The 22,338-nt window shown below is 52.5% G+C and overlaps 1 protein-coding gene across 8 annotated transcripts in view; it reads right to left on the bottom strand.

Moving 5' to 3' along the window:
- Window positions 1-6,745: 6,745 nt before the first annotated feature.
- Slco2b1 (solute carrier organic anion transporter family member 2B1) overlaps window positions 6,746-22,338 on the bottom strand; it is a 55,957-nt gene continuing 40,364 nt past the window's right edge. For all 8 annotated transcript variants that reach the window (XM_078046677.1, XM_040284954.2, XM_005323200.5 and 5 more), the window contains 7 exons: window positions 21,763-21,865; window positions 17,709-18,066; window positions 14,323-14,488; window positions 10,393-10,556; window positions 9,645-9,709; window positions 9,265-9,385; window positions 6,746-8,745 (listed from right to left, as the gene is read on the bottom strand). In XM_078046677.1, the coding sequence (XP_077902803.1) occupies window positions 8,565-8,745; window positions 9,265-9,385; window positions 9,645-9,709; window positions 10,393-10,556; window positions 14,323-14,488; window positions 17,709-18,066; window positions 21,763-21,865 (1,158 nt within the window). In that variant the 3' untranslated portion in view covers window positions 6,746-8,564. The remainder of the gene's footprint in view (window positions 8,746-9,264; window positions 9,386-9,644; window positions 9,710-10,392; window positions 10,557-14,322; window positions 14,489-17,708; window positions 18,067-21,762; window positions 21,866-22,338) is intronic.

The raw sequence follows: 22,338 nt of genomic DNA, 5'->3' as shown, positions 1-22,338 counted from the left end.
TATCCCATTTAATTCCCACCACAAGTCTTAAGCCATTCATTTCCATATCCACTCAATGCCAGACTTCTGACAAAGATTTATCAAACACAGGCTTGTATAACCTCCATGAAAAGGAAGTCATTACATCTGGGCATAGCTCAAATGGCAGCTAGAGGGTTCTCCCTTATATAAGTTGACTGTCTCCCTATAGTATTCCCACACTGGTCCAGTTCATATCCTCTGAGCTACCCTGTGCAAGTCTAATCTCCCACTCACATGACAGCTTTTCAGATGGCTAAAGACAGCCCTCATTGCTTTCTTCTCTAGGATAAGCTGGCTTGTTGATCATCTACCTAGAAATGGGACAGCAAATCAAAGAATATTTGAACTGGAGAGGCCCTTAGAGGTCAGCCCTTCTAGAGACTTCCTTTCACTGTTAGGCAGTACGGCAGGATGGGTGGGAGCCTGAACCTGGGGGAGACCAGCATGGCTTTGCAATACTGAGATCCAGTTCCAACTTGCTGCGTAGCCTCTTGTCACTTGGGTCTTCGTTTCCTTATTCCTAAAATAAAAAGAATAATAACACCAGCACAATAGAGTTGATGTGAGGATAAACGAGATAATGCAAGGGAAGCTGTTAGAGGGCTTGGCACACAGCAAGCAGTCAATAAATATTAGCTATAATTATTGGAGGCCCAGTCAGGGCAGGGACTTGCTCAAGATCACAGAGCAGCTCAGAGGCAGACCTGGGGTTAGACCAAGGGCTTCTGCCTTCCTGCCCAGGGGCCTTCCCATCCAAAACATCTGTCTACCTTCTTCAGAAAAAAAAGGAAAGAGCCCAGAGGGAGCAGGGGTACTTGGCTCCCTGAATCAGTTAGGATGCAAAGAAGGGACCACCTACCTTAGGTATAAGCTTCTTGTTTCCTTAACAAGAGGCCAGAAGAAGATGGCGCCAGGGATGGTCTGGTGATTCAACGTCTCTGATGACCTGAGAGTTTCGGGTCCTAAGCTTGGGGTAGATAGCTCTTATGATCACAAGAAGACTGATGTGCATCAGTGCTCTGTCCTCCCAAGCCAAAAGGGTCTGGTAGCTAAAAGGGTCTGTTCCTTCCCCTCTTAGCCACTCATTCACCCAGAAGGAGTGCTTTCCCAATCAGGGAGCTCTCACATCTCATTGGCCAAAATAAGTCACATGTCTACTCTTAGCCCACTTGCTGGCAAAAGGGAAGACACTTCTTGTCTGGCTTGGTTACCTCTGTGGGTAGGCACCTTACTACTGCAGGGAAGAAAAGGTGAAGGACAACAGGAAGGCAACCAACAATGGCTGTGACACTCACCTTCCGTCTTCTCTCTGGATGGCCCTCCCCTCCTTTCTGCCTCTGCCAGGAAGTCATCTCCCATTGCTCTCATTGGCCAGCATACCCTCTTCTATCATGCAACTGAGAGTTGCCTAATTCAAGTTGCATCCTGCTTTGTCAGGTTTTCTCATCTTCTCATGCCCAAATCTTGTCTTCCGAGCCTGGCTGGGATCATTGTGAGAGTAATAGTAACTACTAATGCATAAGGACCTCTGGTGCACCAGACATTATTCTAGGTCCTCGTGGGAGTCATCTCCCAAAGCCTCCCAATGATCCACATCTCCTGGCATTCACACACTTTGCTTTCTTCTCCCACATTATACCAGGGTTAGCATGGGTGACAGAATATGGCAAATGTTACAGTGTGTCACATCCAGGACTAGATGATAGAAGATATCATGGCTTCCATCTTGGTAGCACACATTCTCTTTTTGTGTGTGTGTGGGGGGTGGTGGGTATTAAGGATTAAACTCAAGGGCACTTGGCCACTAAGTCACATCCCTGGCCCTATTTAGTATTTTATTTAGAGACAGGGTCTCACTGAGTTGCTTAGTGCCTTGCTGTTGCTGAGGCTGGCTTTGAACTCACGATCCTCCTGCCTCAGCCTCCCAAGCTCCTGGGATTACAAGCGAGTGCCACCGTGCTCAGCTTCTTTCCCAGGTCATTGATTCTAGGGGAAGTTAGTTTCCGTGTGAGGAGTGACCTTATTTAGAGGCCTGTGTAAGAAGGAGTAGCAGTCTGGCCAACTGCCAGCAAGGAACAGAGTGGGCTGGGAGGAGGATCCTGCAGCCTCAGTCGAGCCTTCAGATGAATACAACCCACCGCTGACACTTGACAGCAGCGTCAGGAGTGATTCTGAGGCAGCCCCACCTAGTCAATCGACTTGTGGGTTTTTGACCCTTGAAATTCATGTGAGATTAATAAATACTAGTTGTTTTAAGCTGCTAAATTTTTGGGGGGAGGTAATTTATTACTCAACAACAGATGACTACTGCAGTGCTACACTGTCACATTCAATTCTCACAATTCCGATGGATTGGAGTTTGTTTCTCTCCCTTCTGGATGGAAAAAACAAAGCTCAGCAGAGTGGAGTGACACCTAATAAGTGGCAGAGCTGGGATTTGCCCTCCTGTCTCTTGGTTTCCAAAGCAGAAGGCACCTGTTTTATCAGCTGGGATGTCCCAGCATGAAGGTTGAAGAAATAGGACATGAAAAAGTGGTCTCTTTCTCTCATGCGTCCACCCCCCTCCTTTTTTCCATTCCAACCAGATTAGTTAGCTGCTACTCTGTCTATCTATCCATCGTGTAGTGATTCGGGGTCAAGCTGGCTTACCGCAAACAACATGGGAAATTGAAAGGGGGATGGATACCTAAGCTCTTGAGTGACCTTGGACAGGTTCCTACACTTTTTGGATCTTAGTTTCTTTACCTAATCCATAGGAAGAATAATCTCTCCAGGGGGCCAAGAGAAGTGTTGTAAACATGGGGAGGTTTGCTTTGAGGAAGGAGCAGCCCTGACCCGGGCTCTCTGCCCAGCACATCTACGTCTGTACAAGTGGTGAGGCACCTTTTCCTCTCCACCTGCGTCCAGGTTCAGGGAATAGAGGCACTGGGGGTCTGTCCTGACCGGCTTCTTGAGCCTCACCCTCACCACGCCCTCTCTCTCAGACCAGGCTGCAGCCCTACAACACCAGTGGAAATTTCCCCAGGCTGCCAGGAGCTTTCTGTGTGTTGAGACTTTATCTCTGCCTTGTCTTTGGTCTAGACACCCTTCCCACCTTCTCCACTGGGCGCGCTCCTTCTCAGCTTTCAAGACTCAGCGTAGACGTCCCACTTCCAGAAAGCTGCTCCTGACCTGGATCAAAGCCTCCTACTTCTCTGGATCATTGCTCCAGTCTCCTGCCTGAGTTCCTGGCTTCCAGCTTCTCTCTTCCACTCAAAGCCCCCACAGTGCCCCCAGCACCTTTCTAAAATACAAATCTTTGTCTTGTCACTCCCTGCTTAAAATAACCCGTCAATGGAATAATCCATCAATCAATGCTTCAAGGGCTCCTCCTTGCCCTCAGGAAAGCATCCAAAGCCTTCGGCTGGACCTCAAGGCTTGGTCCCTGCTGCCTCTTGGCTCTTTCCTTATTGTGCTGCTCAAGCAGTACACGCCAGCCGCATTGCTCTTGCCACCATATTCCAGACATATTGCTCTGTCTTTGCTCATCCCTGTTGTTTCTGCTGTCTACCCCCATCTTCTCCAGCTGGGGAAGCCCTGCTGAATCTTTAGGGTCAGTCCTGCTATAACCTCCTCCAGGAAGTCTTCCCGGTTGCACCCAGGGAGAGCCACGGTTTCCTCTTCTCCCCTTTCCTGTGTAACTGCTTGTGCTTTTGTTATTATTTGTCAGCTCTCTGCTTCCAGGAGGAGTTTCCTGAGAATCAACTCTATCTGACACATGGTTGTGTCCCAGCAGAGGGGCACAGAGTTGACACGCAGGTCGTGCTGGCTGGTTGGGGAGGCGAATGAATGAACGGATCCATCCTTGAATCACCACTCCTCAGCCAGTCTCAGAACTTGTGCTTCCCAGGGCAAACCCACTTTATAGCCAAAGGGGAAGGAGAAGGAAGGGACTGAGCTGGAAGGGAGAAAGAAAATCAATAAAAATGTAAATCTAGTGGAGAAAAGCTGTCCCAAGCTGGCTGTGGCAAGAGATAAGACTGGGACGGCTGAGCCCTGGCTGACAGCGGAGGAGAGATTAGGGGACAAGCAGAGCTGTGGCCAGGGCAGGGCAAAGGGAGTGTGCCTCCTCCCCGTCTCCTCCACCCCCTCCCACTCTCTGCTCATTAAATCCTTCCAGGCGCAGGGGAAGGGGAGGAGTCTGACAACCCCGGGTCATCAGGTGCCCCTCCTGGGAGCCGGTATTTTATCTGGTTTGCACATTCTGTGGGGCCAGATATCCTGATCAACCTTACTTTGCAGATGAAAAAAACTGAGTGCAGAGGAGTTGTCATTTGTTCAAGTCACTCCAGGAGACTAAGGTCTGCACCTAAATCTGACTGTCTTTACAACTCTCATCTTCGCATTCCATGAAGGGTCTGGACCTGAGACCCTGGATTTGCAGGGGTCTCGCTCAACCTCTGAAATTGCACACGCAATTGTATTTGTTTGTATGTGTGTGTGTGTGTGTGTGTTTTTAAATTATGAAGAGTCTATGTCTTTAATCAGATCCCAAAGGTGATTGCTACCTGTTCCCCTTCCCCGACCCACCCATTGCCTATCCTATGCCTCTCTAGAGGTGGTGACTTTGAACTGGGCCTAGAAGGTTGGGTAGGTGTTCATGAAGCAGGGACAGAGACAAGCAGAGGGGTAGGGGTGGAGCAGGCCGAGGGGGCGGAGGAAATGGCAAAGCAGCACGGTCAGGGGAAGAATTCCACACGTCCAGGCCTTGGAAGGGCTGCTCTCTCCTCACTCATTAGTGTGCCAATCATGATTCCTGGCTCCCAGCTCCTGAGTGGCGTCTGCCTGACTTGGAACTTCCCGGCATACATGTGCAAGTAAAGGAACTCAGGGCCGGGAGTCAGGACGTCAGTCCCTGTCCAGTCTTCGGCTGGATTTTCCCACCAGTAGACTCCAACAGTAAGACTTAATGTCCTCTCCTCCCACTCCAGGAGTAGGGGCAGGAGCGTGAGCAAATACTGTGGCTCTTTTTTAAAAATATTTTTTTAGGTTTATTTTTTAGTTTTAGGTACACACAATATCTTTATTTTATTTTTATGTGGTGCTGAGGATCGAACCCATGCATGCTAGGCAAGCACTCTACCACTGAGCCACAACCCCAGCCCATACTGTGGCTCCTCATTGGCCACAGACTATACTGGGGGGACTGATCCCTAAGGGACCTCCAGCCCTTCTCTGCTCCATCCCTTGGTTCTTGATCCCATGTCCCCCTTTCAGTGACTCCTGAGCCTCTTCACCCATACCAATCTGGAAGACTTCAACCATAGGGACAAGAGTCATCTCCTCCAGCTCCAGTTCAACCCAGAGTTGGACTCCCTGTGAGGTTCATGAATTTGGGGCATAAAAACCTTTCCCCAGGTCCAGGTCATGCCTCACCAATGGCTCATATTGTCATATTTTTGTGAAATTTACACAGGTAAGACACTCTGACCACAATCCAGATTGCAAATTTCTTTCTACTCCAATGTCCCTGTGTCTCAATGACACAAGGGACCATTGACATTTCTGGGATCTGGCCAAGGGGGAATCATGTTGGGGGTAGATTGAATTCGGGTCCTTTGGAATATGTTTATGTGGATCTCAGATAGTTCTGTGTACAGGTAAATCACTGTAGCCATCTCTGCATAAGAATGGCTTCTAAGAATAGCCCTACCAATTGTCCACCTCACTTGGCAATATGACATTAAGATGTCATATCATGGTATAAATGTGTTTTGTTTCTTGTGCCTTGAAAATATATGGGGAGAGGAGGAGAAATGGCAGATACAAGGTTTAAAATGTGCAAAGCCAGAAGCTGGTCTGTGGAAATGTATTTTAGACGTATGCATGACAGTTAGTTAATAACTATTTTTTTCTGAATCGTGTGTAGAATTTTTTTTTCTCATTCTGGGTAAATATTCACTTTCTTACCTAATTTTGTTCAGGTTCAGCATCCCTAATCCAAAAATCCAAAAGCTGAAATGTCCCCAAATTCGAAGCTTTCTGAGAGCTAATGTAGTAGTACGAGTGGAAAGGTCCATACCTGACCTTAGATAATGGGTTACCATCAAAACACAGGCTAAGTGGATACAGTGGGGCACACCTGTAATCCCAGCAACTCTGGAGCCTGAGGCAGCAGGATCATCAGTTCAAGGCCAATCCCAGAAGAAACTTAGCAAGGCCCTCAGCAACTTAGAGAAACCCTGTCTCAAAATGAAAAACAAAAGACCTGGGGATGTGTCACTGAGACACATTGGTGAGGTCATGCCTCACCAATGGTTAAGTGCCCCTGAATTCAATTCATGGTACAAAAACCAAACCAAACCAAAAACAGAAACCAAAACCAAACTACCCTGCAGGCTATGTAGATGAGGTGTCTATGAAACAAAATGAATTTTATGTTTAAATTAGGATTCCCAAACCTAAGATGTCTCATTATGTATATGCAAATATTACAAAATCTGAAAACAATCCAAAATCTGAAAGACTTCTGGTCTCAAGCATTTTGGATAAGGGATCCTCAACCTGTATTCATAATTTTGAGCTCTTTTTATTAAAGAGGTCTCCCCAAATTGTATTAGCTTCAGTTCCCAAAGATCTGGATGCAACCCTGATTCCACCTTATTTTTTCTGTGTGATCTTGGGCGAGTCGATTATCCTTTCTGACCCAGTTTCTTCCTCTGGAAAATGCGGATGACAATGTGAATAGGTGAGTACTCGCACAGCCTCATGACTTTATTTGAATCATTTCTGAAACCATTACTAGAGGATATAACCCAGCCAAACGGAAATTAGACCAGAATATAAAGAGAGAGAAAGATGCAATATACCAGAAATAATGGTGCGCACTGAACCTAGTCAAACTTAAATCTAAATAACTGGAAATAATGTGGTTGTTGCAGACCTCTAATGCAGTTTATAAGAAGGGATTTTTGTAATAAAAGAGACATTATGCATGAACAAATTTAATAATAAGCTGTATCTATAATTTCAGATTATTTCTGTGAAATTTGGGCAACAGGAGGGAAGGAGAAGAAATATAAACATACTAAAGGCCTCATCTGGTTGGAGGAGACTTTGAAATTATTGGCATTGATAAATGCAGGTCCTGCTATTTGTTAAACATTTACAGTCAATCAGTAGGATAAAGCAGGCCTGAGAACATCTATCCTTCCTTCTTCTCCTTTCTCATGGGAAGGCCCCGGAGCCCTGGCATGGGGAGCTGTTCAGGGGACCTGAGCCACGTGTTCCCAACCCCAGCTTCTCCCCAGCCCCCTGCCCAGGGCTGGGCATCCAGGGGTGTGGGAGTCTCTGCCTCCCCAGCAGCAGGTCCCAGCCAGGTCAGGGATGTGGTGGCAACAGAGGGTCTGGGAGCGGATCAGGAGACCTTTCTTCCTCCTGGGAAATATGCAGGCCAGATAAGCCAGGCCAGAAACTCACGCAGGCCTGATAAAGCAAAGGATCCTGTGGTTCAGACCCGAGCGCTGCAGGGTAGCTGTGTGCAGAGCTGGGCACTACTACTCCTAGGGTGACAGGTCCCGTGTCACACTGATCCAGGCATCCCAGAGAACCAGATGCTGCCCTTGATGTGTCACTGAATCAGACATTGTACAACCTCCGTGATACAGACTCGGGAACAAGGCAAGAAACGGGAGGAACTAGGATTCTATTCACAAAAGTCACAAAAGTGGCCCCTGGTCAATGTGTGAGACCTCCGCAGTGCAGAAAGAGCTGTGAGCAGGACTGAGTATGTGCTGGAAGTTAGAATGTACCCACATGTGGGGAGGGGTCTCCCTCTGCACACCAGGGCCCCTGGGCCAAGGGCTAAGCCTCACCCCTAAACGGTGGCCCCCTGAGGATAAGGGCTGGAACTTCCTGAGCCAGAGAGTGAGTCTCCCCCTTAGCTAAGGCTCCCTTCCCCTCCCCAGGCTCAGTGGCCCTGAGTGAGGCCAGCTTCCTCCTCCCCACGGGGCTTCCCTTCGAGGCCAGCACCAGTCTTGGCCTCCAGGGGGCGCCAAGTGGACACGTCTTGAAGGTGGCCTGGGGCTGGGGAGACATGAGTTCATTTGACCACACAGATGGTCAGAGCCAAATGAGCCTGGCAGCTGGCAAGCTCATTCCCACCTGACAGAGGAGATGCTTGGGACTCAAGATGCTGGGCTGTGGCCTGGTGTGGAGGGCAGCCTGGACTACTGTGGTCCATTTCTCTCCCCTCAGGCACAGGAGAGATATGCAATCTTTCCACCCAGGAAAGTTTGGTTCCAGGTCAGCTGTCTGGCAGGGGAAGGAACAGGGAAGAGCCTCTTGCTTTAGAAGTGGCCAACACAGCAAACCCCCAAATAACTCCTTGGTTCCAATAAGCAAAAGCCCAGAGTGGGCCGGTAGCTTATCCAAAGTCACATAGCAATTTAGGGAAGGAGCTGGAATTGAAACATAGTGCTCCTGACACCCAATCTTGGCCAAAGGACTCAGAGGAGGTACCTCTGTTGACCATCACTCATGGACAGGTGAGGCCAGGGGACAGCTCACACACTGGAATCCTCTGGCTGCTTCTTTGGCCCTGACATCAACCGTTGCTGCTCTAGGCCAGGGCTGGACGTGGTCGATTTGTGCCCTGCCTCTTTGCTCTGCTGCCTCAGGATGGCCAAAACCAAGGCAAAGCAGACCAGGGAGCCCGTTTTGAAGAAGAACTGGAGTCCAATGAACCTGGGGAGAAACAAGGGACTCTTGGACTCAGGAGCCCCAGGTCCAGGGCTCAGACGTCCTCGGGCTGGGGCTGAGTGGAGTCAGCTGATACCACTCATGGTGCCATCGGAGACCTTGAGGCTGGGGGTGGGGGGCACTGACTCCCAGGGGGCCCTACCCTGGAGGAGGCAGGGAGGCTCTGCAGAGGGAGCCTTTGGCGGGCAGAAGCCAACAGGTCCACCCCACATCCACCCTAGACCGGAGGCCTTGGAGCCTTCAGGTTGCTTTAAGCCCCTATTGTACAGATGGGTAGACCGAGCCCCAGTGAAGGCAGACAGGGCTTTTCCCCAACCCCATCCTCGTCTCTCTTACAGTTGGGCTGTTACTGATTCTCCTCGTCTATACAAGAGGGAACGGTGTCCCGCACCCAGGACTGGGGAGTTTGCACTGGACATTTTAATGGGACCTCCACTCTCTGCTGGTGTCCTGCCTGGGATTCTGAGGGTCTGCCTTACCCACGTCCCCTGGCCCAAGTCTCACCGGTTCCGGAGCAGGTCATGGTCATAGTAGCGGCAAACAGCTCGACGCCCACAGCTCAGGGCCCAGTGCACACAGGTGGTATCAATGGCGCTGCCGTGGATCACAGGGCTGGGCATCCAGGCTAGGGGAGGACGTGCTCAGGGGACAGTAGAGATCCAGCATTCCCAGGCCCCTCACAATCTTTCAGGGGCTCTGGGCCATGGTGGGGGCCTCTAACCCACCCCTTTGCTATGAATCAGAGGAAACCCCCATCAGACTGGCCTCTACTTGCACCTGGGTTGGGTCTGCTGCCCCCGTGCACCTGTGCCCCTGCAGTCTGGCACACAGGGGACATCTGGGTCCCCATCACCACCACCAAAGGGCCCAAGCCGGCTCTTTACCCAGGACTCTCAGGAGCATGAACTGGATCCCCACAGCCAAAGTCTTGTCTTCTTTCTTCACTCCCCTAACAAGCAGGGACATGGCAACGTGAGGGCCGGAGGCTGTATGAAGGTCACCATGCCCTTCTCTGCCACCACCCAGGACAGCCCCCTGCCTGCCTCCTGGATCCCTGTGTCTTCTATTATTTACACAGGGCTTCATTCCTTTCTAATTTTCTATAAAATAATCCCAACAGAAGGAGGAGTTGGAATGATCTTTCTCCAAGGTCTCCTCATCCCAGCCTCTACCCTGGGGGACCTCAACTTTGGACTCAGGTGACAATCTGTCAGGCCTGGAGGGCACTGTCAGGACAAAGGCCAGGAAGATCTTGGACCAAGAGGCAGTACTGGGCACGGGCTGGATCTGTGATGGACGCTATCTGCTTGTGACCTTGGCTGGGCCTCAGGGTCATGGGCCTCACTTTTGCAGTTTGGTCTCCTGGGTGCAGCCCTTGTGGCTCACCCACTATGGTCAGGGTCAAGTGGAGTCTGCCTCCTCCTTACTGAGTGATTCCTCACTTGGGGGAGGCCAGGCCAGGGCCTTGGGGGCAGCGTCCCCTCCCCTGGTGCGAGGAGAGGCCTGGCTCTGCTGGGACCCCAGTCCTACTCCCCACCCCACACACTTTCTGTAGAACTGGGGCCAGTCCCTGAGCTTCCCACTGTGGTAAGGGGCCTCTTGTTACACCCCCCGCCCTGCCTCGGCCTTCACCTTAGAATGAGCATGAAGGAGGGGGTGTGGGTGAGGCTGGCCAGCGCCGCCCCCAGGCTGACCAGGAGAATGAAGGGCAGCACCAGGTGGCTGCAGGCCGAATCGCAGGAGCCCGCAAGCACCGGACCACGCCCGCTCACGCAGCTGCAGTTGGTGTAGAGAACCTGGGTGGGAGAAGGGGGAATGGAGTCTTCAGAGCCTCCAAGGGCAGCGGCTGGCTGAGGGGCTGAGGCTGGGGGAGGTGCCCCAGAGGCCCAAGGCCGACAGCCAGCTGGGCTGGCGCTGGCTGGAGTTGGGACTCTCTGGTCCCTTAGCAGAGTGCAGATGGCTGGAGGAACCACGCAGGTGCCTGGACAGACTGGGCAAGGCCTGGGCTGTGGCTACTGGCAGCGAGAGAGAAGCAGAGAAAGAAAGTGGGAGGGATTGGGAATAGCAGCAGCCCCAGAGACGCACCCAACGCAGGGAACCGCCCTGGAGCGGCGCCGGGTGTCTGACCACAGCCTGCGTTCACACTCCCTGGGAGCCTGGGGACCTCCAGCCAAGGGCTCTATAAGAAGTGGTCTGGCTGCAGTGAACTTGGGCACCTGATAGGAGCAGAGCCAAGCCAGGAGGCAGGGCTTTTCTTTTCTTCCCATCAGATCAGCATTTCTTGATGGGTGTGCCCAGAGTTGCAGGTGGGCACAGGTGTATCGGGGTGGGTCCTGTCCACTCTCAGGGCAGCCACGCTGCCCTCTGCCTCTCTCCTCAGCCATGGCAGCCTCAGACACAGCCCTGTGTGAGCAGGCTGGGGAGTCCTGAGGTGGAACCTGGCTGGGGGGCCTGGAAGTATTTGAAGCCCAGCAGAGATGGAGCTGAGGGTGGTGTACTAAGGATACCCAGGAGGCTGCTGGGAGGGGGAACTGGTGGGGTGCAGGAGAAGGGCCCCATTGTGGGTCAGGATTGGATGAGTAAAGGAGTTTTGATTTGAGATTATTTAGGAGGTAAAATTAAAGAAAGGTCCACGTGCATGTGTGTGTGTGTGTGTGTGTGTGTGTGTGAGAGAGAGAGAGAGAGAGAGAGAGAGAGAGAGAGAGAGAGAGAGAGAGAGAGAGAAGGGACTTCTGCTTGGGTAACTCTCGGATGCTCTTTCCATTGTCCTGCAGAGGTCATGTGCAGGATAGGGCTGTGCTGCCACATGTGTGTGACCTCCTAAGTCCACACCATGTCATACTGCAGGGAAGGTGGTCTTAGCTCTTTGCTGCTGGCTGAACAGCCCTCTGGCTGGAGACACAGTGGAGGGACAGGTGATGGGGAAGCGCGCTAAGGCCAGGTTCTGGAAGAGGGATGTCCTGCCGGTGCTCCTTGGCTCAGAGGCAGAGGCTCTGGGATGGACACCAAGGCCAGACTTTTCTCTCAGGATCTGCCTGACCCTGCACTCATGTTTATGCAATCTTGGCAGAATTCTTCTCACAGATGCCCTCTGTTTTTTCCGTTGCCTCTGACTCCCACTTCATGGGCGCTCAACTCCATCCTTTGAGTCTGAGCCGCCCCCCCCCCCAACACCCACCTTCCCCCCTCACTCCATCACTCACTCGTTCATGGAGCACAACCATCCTGTGCATGGATCCACCCACCCCTAAGCCCAGGTGCTCTCAGTGGGCCTGAGGAGGCACATGTGCCAGGGAAAACTCGAGCCAGCATGACCCCATGTATTGACCCTGACTAGGCCACACCCTCCTTCCAATACTATACCCCAACTCAAACCTCTGTGGTGGTCCAAAGCGGGCTGGGCTGGGGCCAGAGCCTCAGGATCTAGCCCCATCTCTGGTATTAAGATTCTGCAAGCTGGGTGCAGTGGTGCACGCCTGTAATCCCAGCAGCTTGGGAGGCTGAGGCAGGAGGATTGCAAGTTCAAAGCCAGCCTCAGCAACTCAGGGAGACCCTGCCTCTAAATAAAATTTAAAAAGGCCTGGGGAGGTGGCTCGTTCATGGAGCACAACCATCCTGTGCATGGATATTATGTGCAACCCAGGTTCAATCCCCAGTACCAAAAAAAAAAAAAGAGAGAAAAGAAAAGAAAAAAGAAAAAGACTCTGGGTGCACTGCTTGGTCTTTTTCTGGGTCTTCATTTCCCATCTGCACAATGGGCATAACAGGAGTGGTACTGAGTGCTTCGAATCTCTAGGCACAGTGCCAAGTGCTCTTATGGATGATGCCATGTGGCTCTTCACTTACTAATTAATGAATTCACCCAGGAAAGCATTTATTTAGCCCAGGCCCCACGATCTAGAAGGCATTCCATAATACCATCTCTGTGTACAGACTAGGAAACTGATGCACAGATTAAATAATCTGCCTAAACCAATGGAGCCAGGTAGAGGCAGAACAGGGATTTAAGCCAGGTGGCCCGGCCCCTCAGTGTTCAGGGACCCATAACTGTAGGAGTTTGCCACCTACCTAGGATCTTGTCCTGGGCCTGATGGTCCTGGAAGAGTTTTCAGAGAGGTCAAACGAGGTCAGAACAGTGAGAGCTAGGAGGTCCCAAAGACTGGGAAAGCTGTTATTCCAAACACCAACAATTGACACAGCTGTGGCTACCCCTGGCTGGCTTCTGAAGGCCCACCAGCCACAACCACCAGCCACAGCCATCAGCCACAGCCACCAGCCAGGTGTTTTCCTCTGCAGAAATGGGGCCCTTCATCTCCCTGGAGGAGACTTGGGCTTTGGTGCTCATGCCCAGCACTAGAAGTTCTGCCCGACAGGTGGGGGCTCTGGAGAGGGGAAGATGTTGTCATAACAACCAGGCTGATACCCCCCCCCACATGCTTGAATATAGCCAGGGCCTAAGGAAGGAGGGTATTAGCCCTATTGGTCATTTGGGGGAGCAGAGGAGAAAGGGGAGGGGCAGTAGTGGGTCTTGGGCAGAGGCCCAGGTCTGCACAGAATGCTGCGGCTGCTCGCACTGCCCCTGTTTCCCTGCTGGGAGCTCCCTGAAGGCCAGGCCCCTTGGCTGTAGGTCCTCAGTCCCCTGCACAGGGCCAGACACAGAGGAAGAGCTCTGAGGAAACTTCATTGAGTGACTGGCTGGGTGGCCTGTGCCAGCCTTCCCACTGTCTCTGTGCCTCCTGCCTCTGCTCCTTCCTCCATGCCAAGGCCTCAGGTGTGGTTGAGCGCAGATATGATGCTGCCACTCCCCTGCTTAAACCCTCCAGGGCTCCCCATGTATCTGTCCGAAACGTCCCCACTCTTGCACAGGCATCCACGGCCCTTCCTTTTCTGAGTCCACCCATCAATTTCTTCCAGATCTTTTTTGCGATCCTGGGATTGCACCTGCTAGACGAGCACTCTACACTGAGCTACGTCCTCCCACCCCGCTGCCCCGCCACCCGCCTTTCTTCAATTTTGAGAAAGCAGCTCATTAAGTTTCCTAGGTTGGCCTCAAACTTGCAATCCTCCTGCCTTAGCTTCCCAAGTAGCTGCGATGACAGGCATGTCCCACTGCACCAGCCCAAATCTTTACATATGCTGTTCCCTGACTTGGAAAGCCCTTCCCACCCAAGTTCTGGTTTTCCCATCCATCCTTAAAGGTCTGGCACAAATGCAGGGCCCTTGGAGCCCTCTGGGACCCACTGGAGTGGGTGATGTTTCCTTCCATCCTTGCAGGAACTACAGGGACCAATCTGCCCGTCAGCACCCCTGGAATTCCTGAGAGCTCTTTTCTTTGCAACCTCTCTGAATGGAGAGCTGGGGGCCAGAACTGACCCCCCTCCCGGGGCCAGGCCGTGCTGTAAGCTTATTGAGAAAATAATGTTCTACATCTGCCAACAGAAGGAGAAAGAGACATAGGCAGAGCTCCAATAGAGTGGGAGGGTTCAGAGAGAAGGGACAGATCTGCAGAGATGCAAAGGGCAGAGGCCCCGAGGGGCACAGTTACACCAGACACTGCCTCACCTGGCTTTTGTTCAGGCCCTCCTGGGCCACTTGGCTTGTGCAGCCAGCGTGGCAGGGCGTGATGTACTCCACTCGGGTGCTGGGGTCACAGACAGGGTTAAAGTCGTCCGACGGGCAGGAGCAGGGCTCTGCACAGCCTGGAAACAGCTCCAGCCCGGGCTGCGTGCTGATGGGGGAGAAGGACAGACGACAGGGTTGGTCCAGCTCTCCTCCCTGGGTCACGAGCTGGAGCCACCCTGGCAGCTCCCTGGGAGCAATGGCCAGAGACCTGAGCTGTGGCTGGGGCTTCTTGCTGTTGGGTGACCCTGAAGAGGGGCCGTGGTGAGCTCCTGCAGCAGGGGGTGTGGGAGCAGAGAGAAGGGTAAAAGTTCTTGAGGTCTCCTGACAGGAGAAGGGGGGAGTCTGGGCTGGAGGCCATGGGACCTCTTATCTGCCCTCAGTCCTAAGGAAATATCTCTGCTCCTCAGGGGCCCTTCCCTAGGGAACGGAAGGGTAGTTCCTTCTAGAACTTAGTGTTATATCAAGGGGCCATTCTCGCTAGGAGCTGGGTAGCTTCTTATTCTCAGAAAATGACAGCTACACAGGGGGACTCATGGGAGACTTGACCAGCTGTGGGATCTCCAATGCCCCTGCCTCGCCCGGAGCCTCAGTTTCCTTGTCTGTCAGCGGGGCCAGGGCTCCTTCCCACCCGTCACCCTCCCAGGCTCATGACCTCGCTGCTCACTCTATTGTCCTGATCACTGTACCCAGCCCCACTGCCTCCCTCCTGAGGGCCTGCTACCAAATCTCAGGGATGTCCCTACTCCAGGGGGTCAGGGCAAGGTGGGGGTATACAGGGGCAGGAGGTGAGAGAAAGGCTGAGTCCATGGGGGCAGATCACTCTGGGAGGGGGACAGAGACAGGGAGATGTCTCCCTGGGATGCAGGCTATGGTCTAGCTTCATGGTAGGAGGAAGCATAGCACACCTGGCAGGAGAAAGAAGCCCAGACTAATGCTCTGTACAGGGTCACAGAGGAGGCCAGCATCGGCCAGGCTGCAGAGGAGGGAAGCAAGGGGAAGACTGGAGGTCCCCACCTTGGGTTTGGGGAGGGAGTAGGGCAGAGACCCAGGCTGATGGCAGGTCTGGCAAGTTTAGCAAAATCTCAGTTCCATGGAGAAGAGGAACTGACAGGGCTGGGGAGGCCAGGAGAGGAACAATGACTGAGATGGGCCTCTGGAAACCTGGGAGGGGTGACAGGGAGGTGCTATCAGGGCAGAGGTGAGCTTCTCCCTCCCTTAGGTGGGGGTCTCCCCTGAGCCTGGGGGGTGGGGGGGCATCACCAGCACAGCCCTTGCCTTCTCCTCCCTGTCCCACAGGCCTGCTCCCGTCCTGGCACGGCTCCTTTGGGAGGGGATACAGGTTGGTGCTATCCTGAGCCAAGCGAGGACTCCTCAGGAGGCTGTGCCTATGGGAATCTGCCTAGGGGGAGGCACTTCCCAGAGCCATCGGCCAGCAGCTGGAAGGCTGAGCAGGTGAGAGCTGGTGGAGGTGGGGGCTTCCTCAGTTCTACCTCTCTCCTTGGATCTCATTGCTTCTGCGGGGAGAGTGCTGGCCCAGGCTTTGCCTTCTCCCAGCTGGCTGGGTGATCTTACCACTCTGAGTCTCACTAAAATGGATAATATGGGGGCCCACTGCTGGGTTGAGTGGGAGACCCTTGACTCTTGGGAGCTGTCCGTGCCTCTTGTGAGTCATGCACAATAGTGCACATCTGTAATCCCAGCAGCTTGGGAGGCTGAGGCAGGAGGATTGCAAGTTTGAGGCCAGCCTCAGCAACTTAGCAACTTAGTGAGGTCCTGAACAACTTAGCAAAACCCTGTCTCAAAAAAAAAAAAAAAAAAAAAAAAGTGGATGTGGCTCAGTGGTTAAGTGCCCCTGGGTTCAAGTCCCAGTACCCCCAAACAAAAAAACATGAGAAGTTTGACTTGCTCAGTTGGTCCCTAAAAACTTCTTTAGTGACTTAGAACTCAGAACTCGGTGACTAAATTGCAAGAATGTTGATGAGAACTCTGGTGAGATAAGATGTCAAAGCCAAGGAGGGAGAGGAGAAGGAAGGAGAGAGGGCAGGAGGGAAGAGCTGACTTTCCCCAGTTACTTAATAAAAATTGTGATAAAAATATTCATTTAAATATTAAAACAATTACTTTTTGCTATAAAGGAAATCATTGAAAGAAACTGGGTCCCTCCTCCATCAAGGGGTTTCCCACAGACATGGCTGCAGTGACCAGACTGGGCTCTGTACACTCAAGGCCCACGCCAGACAGCGAGCTGCCTCGCTGTTCTGTTTGAGAAAAGAAAGGAGAGAAGGAAGGGGAGTGAGAGAGGCCCGAGGACGGGACCTGGGATCCCTTGGCCCTGAGCAAGGCCCCGTGTAGCTGCCACCAAGTGGAAGAAGCCCCAGGTGAGGAAGGCTGGCACCTGGGTGCAGGAAGGAGATGCCAAGCAGGAGGCGGGCAGGGGAGGTGGGGATTTCTTGCTGGGTGTTGGGCCAACCTAAGCCTGGAGCAGTTTCCAGGAAAAATGAGATCATTCTGGGACAGAGGCCGGAATGGAACTTCCAACAACCTCTCCAAGAAGGCTCCCAAGGGGAGGCAGGCACATGTGATGTGGGAGGGGGAGGAAGTAGGAGGGAGTGGGGGTGTGGGAAGAAGTGGGAAGAATATAGGCATCAGGGACCTTACTGTGGAGGAGGGGGCAGTGCTGCCCCACAGACTTAGACAAAGACTTCTGCAATGCTAGGATCATGGGACAACAGAATTGTAGTTCCCAGGATCTAAGAACCAAGAATCTCAGAGACTTCCAGCCTTTCCATGCATAAGTCCCTTTGACAGCATCCTTGGTAGGGGCCATTGACCCTCATCCTCTCTCCCATCTTAGCCCAAGGGCAGGGCCTTGCTTCCTCTGGGCAGGCCTAACCTCTGGCTGGGAGCAAAGGCTTTCCTCTGGGTGAGCCGGGTCCTACCTCTTATGACATAGTCTTCATTCACTTACGCTGGCCCTGCAGGGCGCGGCCACTCTGGAGATGCCATTGCACCAGTGGCTTTGCCCCAACTCAGCCTGCAGCCCTCTCCAGGCCTGAGCTTCCCTGCCCTTGAAGTTCCATCTGTGCCCCTTTTAATGGTGCCTGCTGCCTTCCCTGGGGCCTCCCACAGAGAATGTCCTGTGCCTGAACCTTAGCCGAGGGAGGGGCTGGAATGGAGGATTCTGGGGCAGAGGTGGAGAGACGGAGCTACGGGGAGGTGAGAGTAAGGTAAGGGATGCCCCGCTGACCTGGCTTCTGCCAGGTCCACTGCCCTCCCTGTCCCAGCCTCTCCGCGCTGGCCCTCACCCCCCCTGCACACACACACACCTGGGCTGGTGGATGATGCCTGCAATCTGGTGGGTAGAGCAGCCAATGAAGAAGAGGGGCAGGTTGAAGAGCAGGCAGAGCAGTGACCCCAGCAGGCAAAGGGCACCACAGCGCATGGGGCCCAGGTGGAGGCGCTTGACCAGGACGCCCCCCACCACGATGCCCACGATGGCTGAGGGGATGGTGAGGCCCCCAATGAGCAGGTTGGCATAGGAGGCTGTGATGGAAAACTGGCGCTCCAGGAACTTAGGCAGGAAGGTGGCCATGCCCGCCACCATGCACGACATGCACACCTGGGACAGGACCACCAGCAGGAAGATGGGGTGGCGCAGCGTCCGCAGCAGCACCCTGGGGAAGACTGTTGGGTAAGTGGGAAAGAGGTGGGCATGGGCAGGCCGGCTCTCCACACCCCGTGCCTGTCCATCCCCTCCTGTTCAGTTCAAGCCATTCTGTTCCTTTCCATTCCTTCCACCCATCCCATTCCATTTAATTATTTTGCATTCATTTCTGATCTATTGCATTTGACTCCATTCCATGTAATTCTATTCCAGTTTTGAAATTCTGTTTCATTCCTTCCATGCCATTGAGTTAGACTGCATATTATCCAATGTGTTCATTTCCATTAAATTCTATTCAGTTCCGTACAGTTCTGGTCCATGCCATCCCTTTAGATTCCATTTCATTATTAACTCCATCTGATCCCATTTCATTCTTTCAATTCTACTTAATCATCCCTTTTCCCCAGCTAGGCCCCTTCCATCCTGTCCTGCTGTAGCTCTTTCCAAACTGACCCAGACCTAGTCCTCCCTCCTGGGTTCCCAACCCAAGCCTGCATCCCTAGTTTCTCCAGAACATTTTGCCTAACAGATTACACATTTTCTTCATTTAACTGTTTTATTGTCTTCCCAACCTTTTTTTTTTTTTTTTTTTTTTTAAGATCAGGTTTTTATTGTTGTTGTTTTGTTTTCTAGACTGTTGTGTTAATTACTGTACCTCCAGAGCAGGGGCACAGGAGGCACTCAATACACAAATGAAGAATGAATGAAGAAATGAAGGAATGACAATGAATATGTGTTCAAATATCAAAATGTCTGGGGCCGAATCTAAGGCCTCTAGAGAAGGTGAAACCCTAGAAGGCGTAATTCTGGGAGGCTTCCTGGAGTTGGGACAAACCTAGAGGGGTCCTGGAGAGGCAGACTCTGAAGGAAAAAGAATTCTGTAGAAACCCAGCATGGCCCAAGCTTGGAGCGTGGAACAGAGGCGGCCGCTGGGGCACTGATGACTCGCCCGCCCGCCCCATCTCCTGTCCCTAAAAACAGTGCTTTGCCTCACTGCAGGTCTGCTAACCTGTGTGGAACACAGGGACGGTAAGTCCCTTGCCCTCTGAGGTCCAGTGCCCTCATCAATAGGGGCAGCCCAGGGAACATCCAAAGGCACTTTCTGTGTTCACATGTTCCCCTCTCCACTCTCAGCAAAAGAGGGAGAGCCGTGTTTCTACCTGCAGCAGGCAAGACTGAAGTTAGTCAGGGGTGAGGGAGGAAGAGAAGCAGAGCATTTGCCAGGCTGCGGGGCCAAGCCAGCTGGTGCCTTAGTGCCTTGGGTGGGGAGAGGAGCTGTTTCCTTAGAAGCCAGGAAATAAAGAGAGATGGTCCAGGTGGGGTGGGAGGGGGCCGGGGCTATGGAATTCCCCCTCTGCACAAAACCCATCCAGCCAGTACTTGCAGTGCAGCAGCATGGCCTGGCCTTCACCCCAGGTGGCTGCTGGGCCTCTCTCCCTCCCTCCCTCCCTCCCTCCCTCCCTCCTGTGAGCTGCCTGGCTGAGGCATCTGAGGTCCTGTATGTGCCAGGGGATTTTTGCTATGGCTTGACCCAAGTTATACAGACTCAAGTTATACCTTCACTGCAAGGTGGGGCCCAGCAAGGGGCAGGGACACGCCCAGGCCCAGGTTCAACCAGAGCAAGGCCAGGAATTCCCCAGAGTCCCCTGACTCCTACTGCAGTGCCATTCTCCCTGGATCTCCTCCTCCCTCCCGCTCCACTCCTAGCCTCTCTGGCAGCCTGACTTCAGAGAGTTCCATCCACTGATGGTTTCTTGCACTAATCACTGCAGTGAACTATAGGCACATCCTCCATCTCAGAACCCACAGCCTTCTCCAGAACAGATGGAAAATTCCTGGAGGACAGGGCTATGCCTTTCACTCAGCACTACCTGAAAGGGAATTCTAGGGCCTGCCTCCGGCTCAAAGGCAAGTCTTCCTGAAAAGACAGGGCTTCCCTCAGCTCAGCCCGGTCTCCACCCTCAGACACACCAGGGCAGACAGTCACTCGGTGACAAAGCCAGGGGCCTCTCTCAACTCAGAGGCCTGTACCTGCCCCAAATAGGACAGGCCCACTCAGTTTAGGACCGATACCATGGGCCAGGGGCTTGCTTTAACCCAAGGACAATGTCTCCCTCATTGGTCAGTCTCCCTCATTAGCCTCCCCCAGCTCAGGAACCTCGTATCCTCCATCAGACATCTCCCATGATTCCAGGTGGTCAAGGCCAGGCTGTGGGTCAGACTGGCCCCTGTGGAGCTCAGAAGAAGCCCAGAAATCAGGCTGGCTAACTGGCCACAGGGCCCATGGTCAGCCCTGTCATGGTCTCCTGCAGGCTCATGTAGAAGCTTAAAACTACCAGAGACAAGCTGGCCTAGAACCCCAACTCTAGGATTCAATTTCAGCAACTGGCTCCAACTTCCCTCTGGGCAGGAGCCAAAGCAGTGATTAATAAGCTCTTCCATGGTGCAGTGTGCTGAGGGCTTCCAGCAGCTGGGGATGACCTGAGGTTAGGGAATCCAGGCCCCTGCCTCGAGGCTCAACCTCATGGAGTCCAGGCATCCCTTTTCCTGGGAGTGCTGGAGATCAGGGATCGGGGCTGGGAGCTAGATTCCTAATACCCCCAACGTCGAGTCTTAAGAAGCTCTTCCCAAGGATTGCACCTAATTCTTCCCTGTTGAAAAGTTCCCAGTGAGGGATTATGAATGACACCATCCTGAACCACAAGCAGCTCCATTTACTCTTCTAGGGTTTGGTCATAATAAGAACTGTAGGGTAGGAGTGGTGATGGGAAGAATTGTTCCTTTTGGAAGTACAGTTTTAAAAACAACGTATAGGGACTTTCCATTTATCATCCCATTTGATTAGGGCTATCATCCTTGAGAGTGGCAAAGATTACTGACCCAATCTTTCAGATGAGGAAACTCAGGGAAGGAAAGGAACCCTACCAGACTGTACACTGGCTAGTGTGGTGGGCCGGCCTCAAGTCCAGGTTGTCTGACTTTCCATCTAGGGCTCTCCCAGAGCCTGCCACACAGCAGGCACTCAATCAGTGTTCATGGGGTTGGACTCTTTAGAAAAGACTGCCTGGTCTCTTGTGGACTCTGGTGACGGGATTGATCTGAGCTGCATTATTCTTATCTCATTGATTCTGAGTCTTACTGTATTGAGAAATTGCATGGAGGAAACCGAAGCCCAGAGAGAAGCAAAGACCCAGAATAAAAGCTCAGGTCTCTAGATCTCAGCCCAGATCTCCCTCATCTATGCCACAGCCTGGGACTTTAACAAGTATTTACTGAGGCCCTGTTTGCAGGCTCGTTGGTGGGTGGGAGAGGAAGAGCTCAGGCCTTGACCTTCAGAGACTCCTCACTTAGAGGAAGGGCTGGATAAGTACATGGCACAGATCTGAGCTGATACAGAAGCTCTGAGGGTTCTGAGAGCCCAAAGGAGGGAGGGAAGCAGCCTTGCTTGCTAGAGAGCCAGGCATGCTGAAGCAAAGAGTGGCTCTTGAGCTCGACCTAGAGGGACAAGAAAGATTTTGACAGACAGCAATAAAAGTAGATGTTCTGGGCAGAGAGTAGAGACTCACAAGATGTTCCCAGCCAAGACTCAGAAGGAATGTGTGGTGCTCATGACAGGTCTGCAGGAATAGAAGGTGAATGGAGAAAGGCAGGTAGGGGTTGGGTCACGCATGGTCCTCTGGCCCTGCCTCCCCAGCACCTGGCCTGAACTCACTCACCTTTGATGAACTTGATCACAGACAGGTTTGGTGCAATCTGGATTAGGCCATCCTGCTTCTTCAGGGACTCCCCAGGGTTCTGCTCAGAGCGAGAGTTCTCACCCTGGGGAAACATACAATCAAGGGTAGTCAGCTGGATGCCAGAGATCCTACCCAGAGATGGCTCTGGACTCAAGGAAGCTCTGGGAGGGTGGGGAGAGAGGAAGCTCTGTCACTTTATCAGACACAATGGAGGCCAACAGTGTTCCATTTGTTCTTGGCCCTATAGGTACTCAACAGAGGGTTTTAAGAGAGGGAATAATGGCAGGGTGGTTGGCACACATCTGTGATCCCTGTGGTTTGGGAGGCTGAGGCAGGAGGTTTGGAAGTTCAAAGCCAACCTCAGCAAATTAGTGAGGCTCTAAGCAATTTACAAAGACCTTGTCTCTAAAATAATAATAAAATATGAATACTAATAAAATATGAAAAAGGGCTGGGGGTATGGCTCAGTGGTTAAATGTCCTTGGATTCAAATTCCTATAGCTAAACTTTGTCATCACCATCATTAGCATATTAGTAGTCACCAGCTCGACCATG

Source organism: Ictidomys tridecemlineatus, chromosome 4 (genome assembly GCF_052094955.1).
Source record: "Ictidomys tridecemlineatus isolate mIctTri1 chromosome 4, mIctTri1.hap1, whole genome shotgun sequence".
Taxonomy (NCBI): domain Eukaryota; kingdom Metazoa; phylum Chordata; class Mammalia; order Rodentia; family Sciuridae; genus Ictidomys; species Ictidomys tridecemlineatus.
The sequence above is the reverse complement of the archived record's forward strand: the minus strand, read 5'-3'. Positions and strand labels throughout refer to the sequence as shown.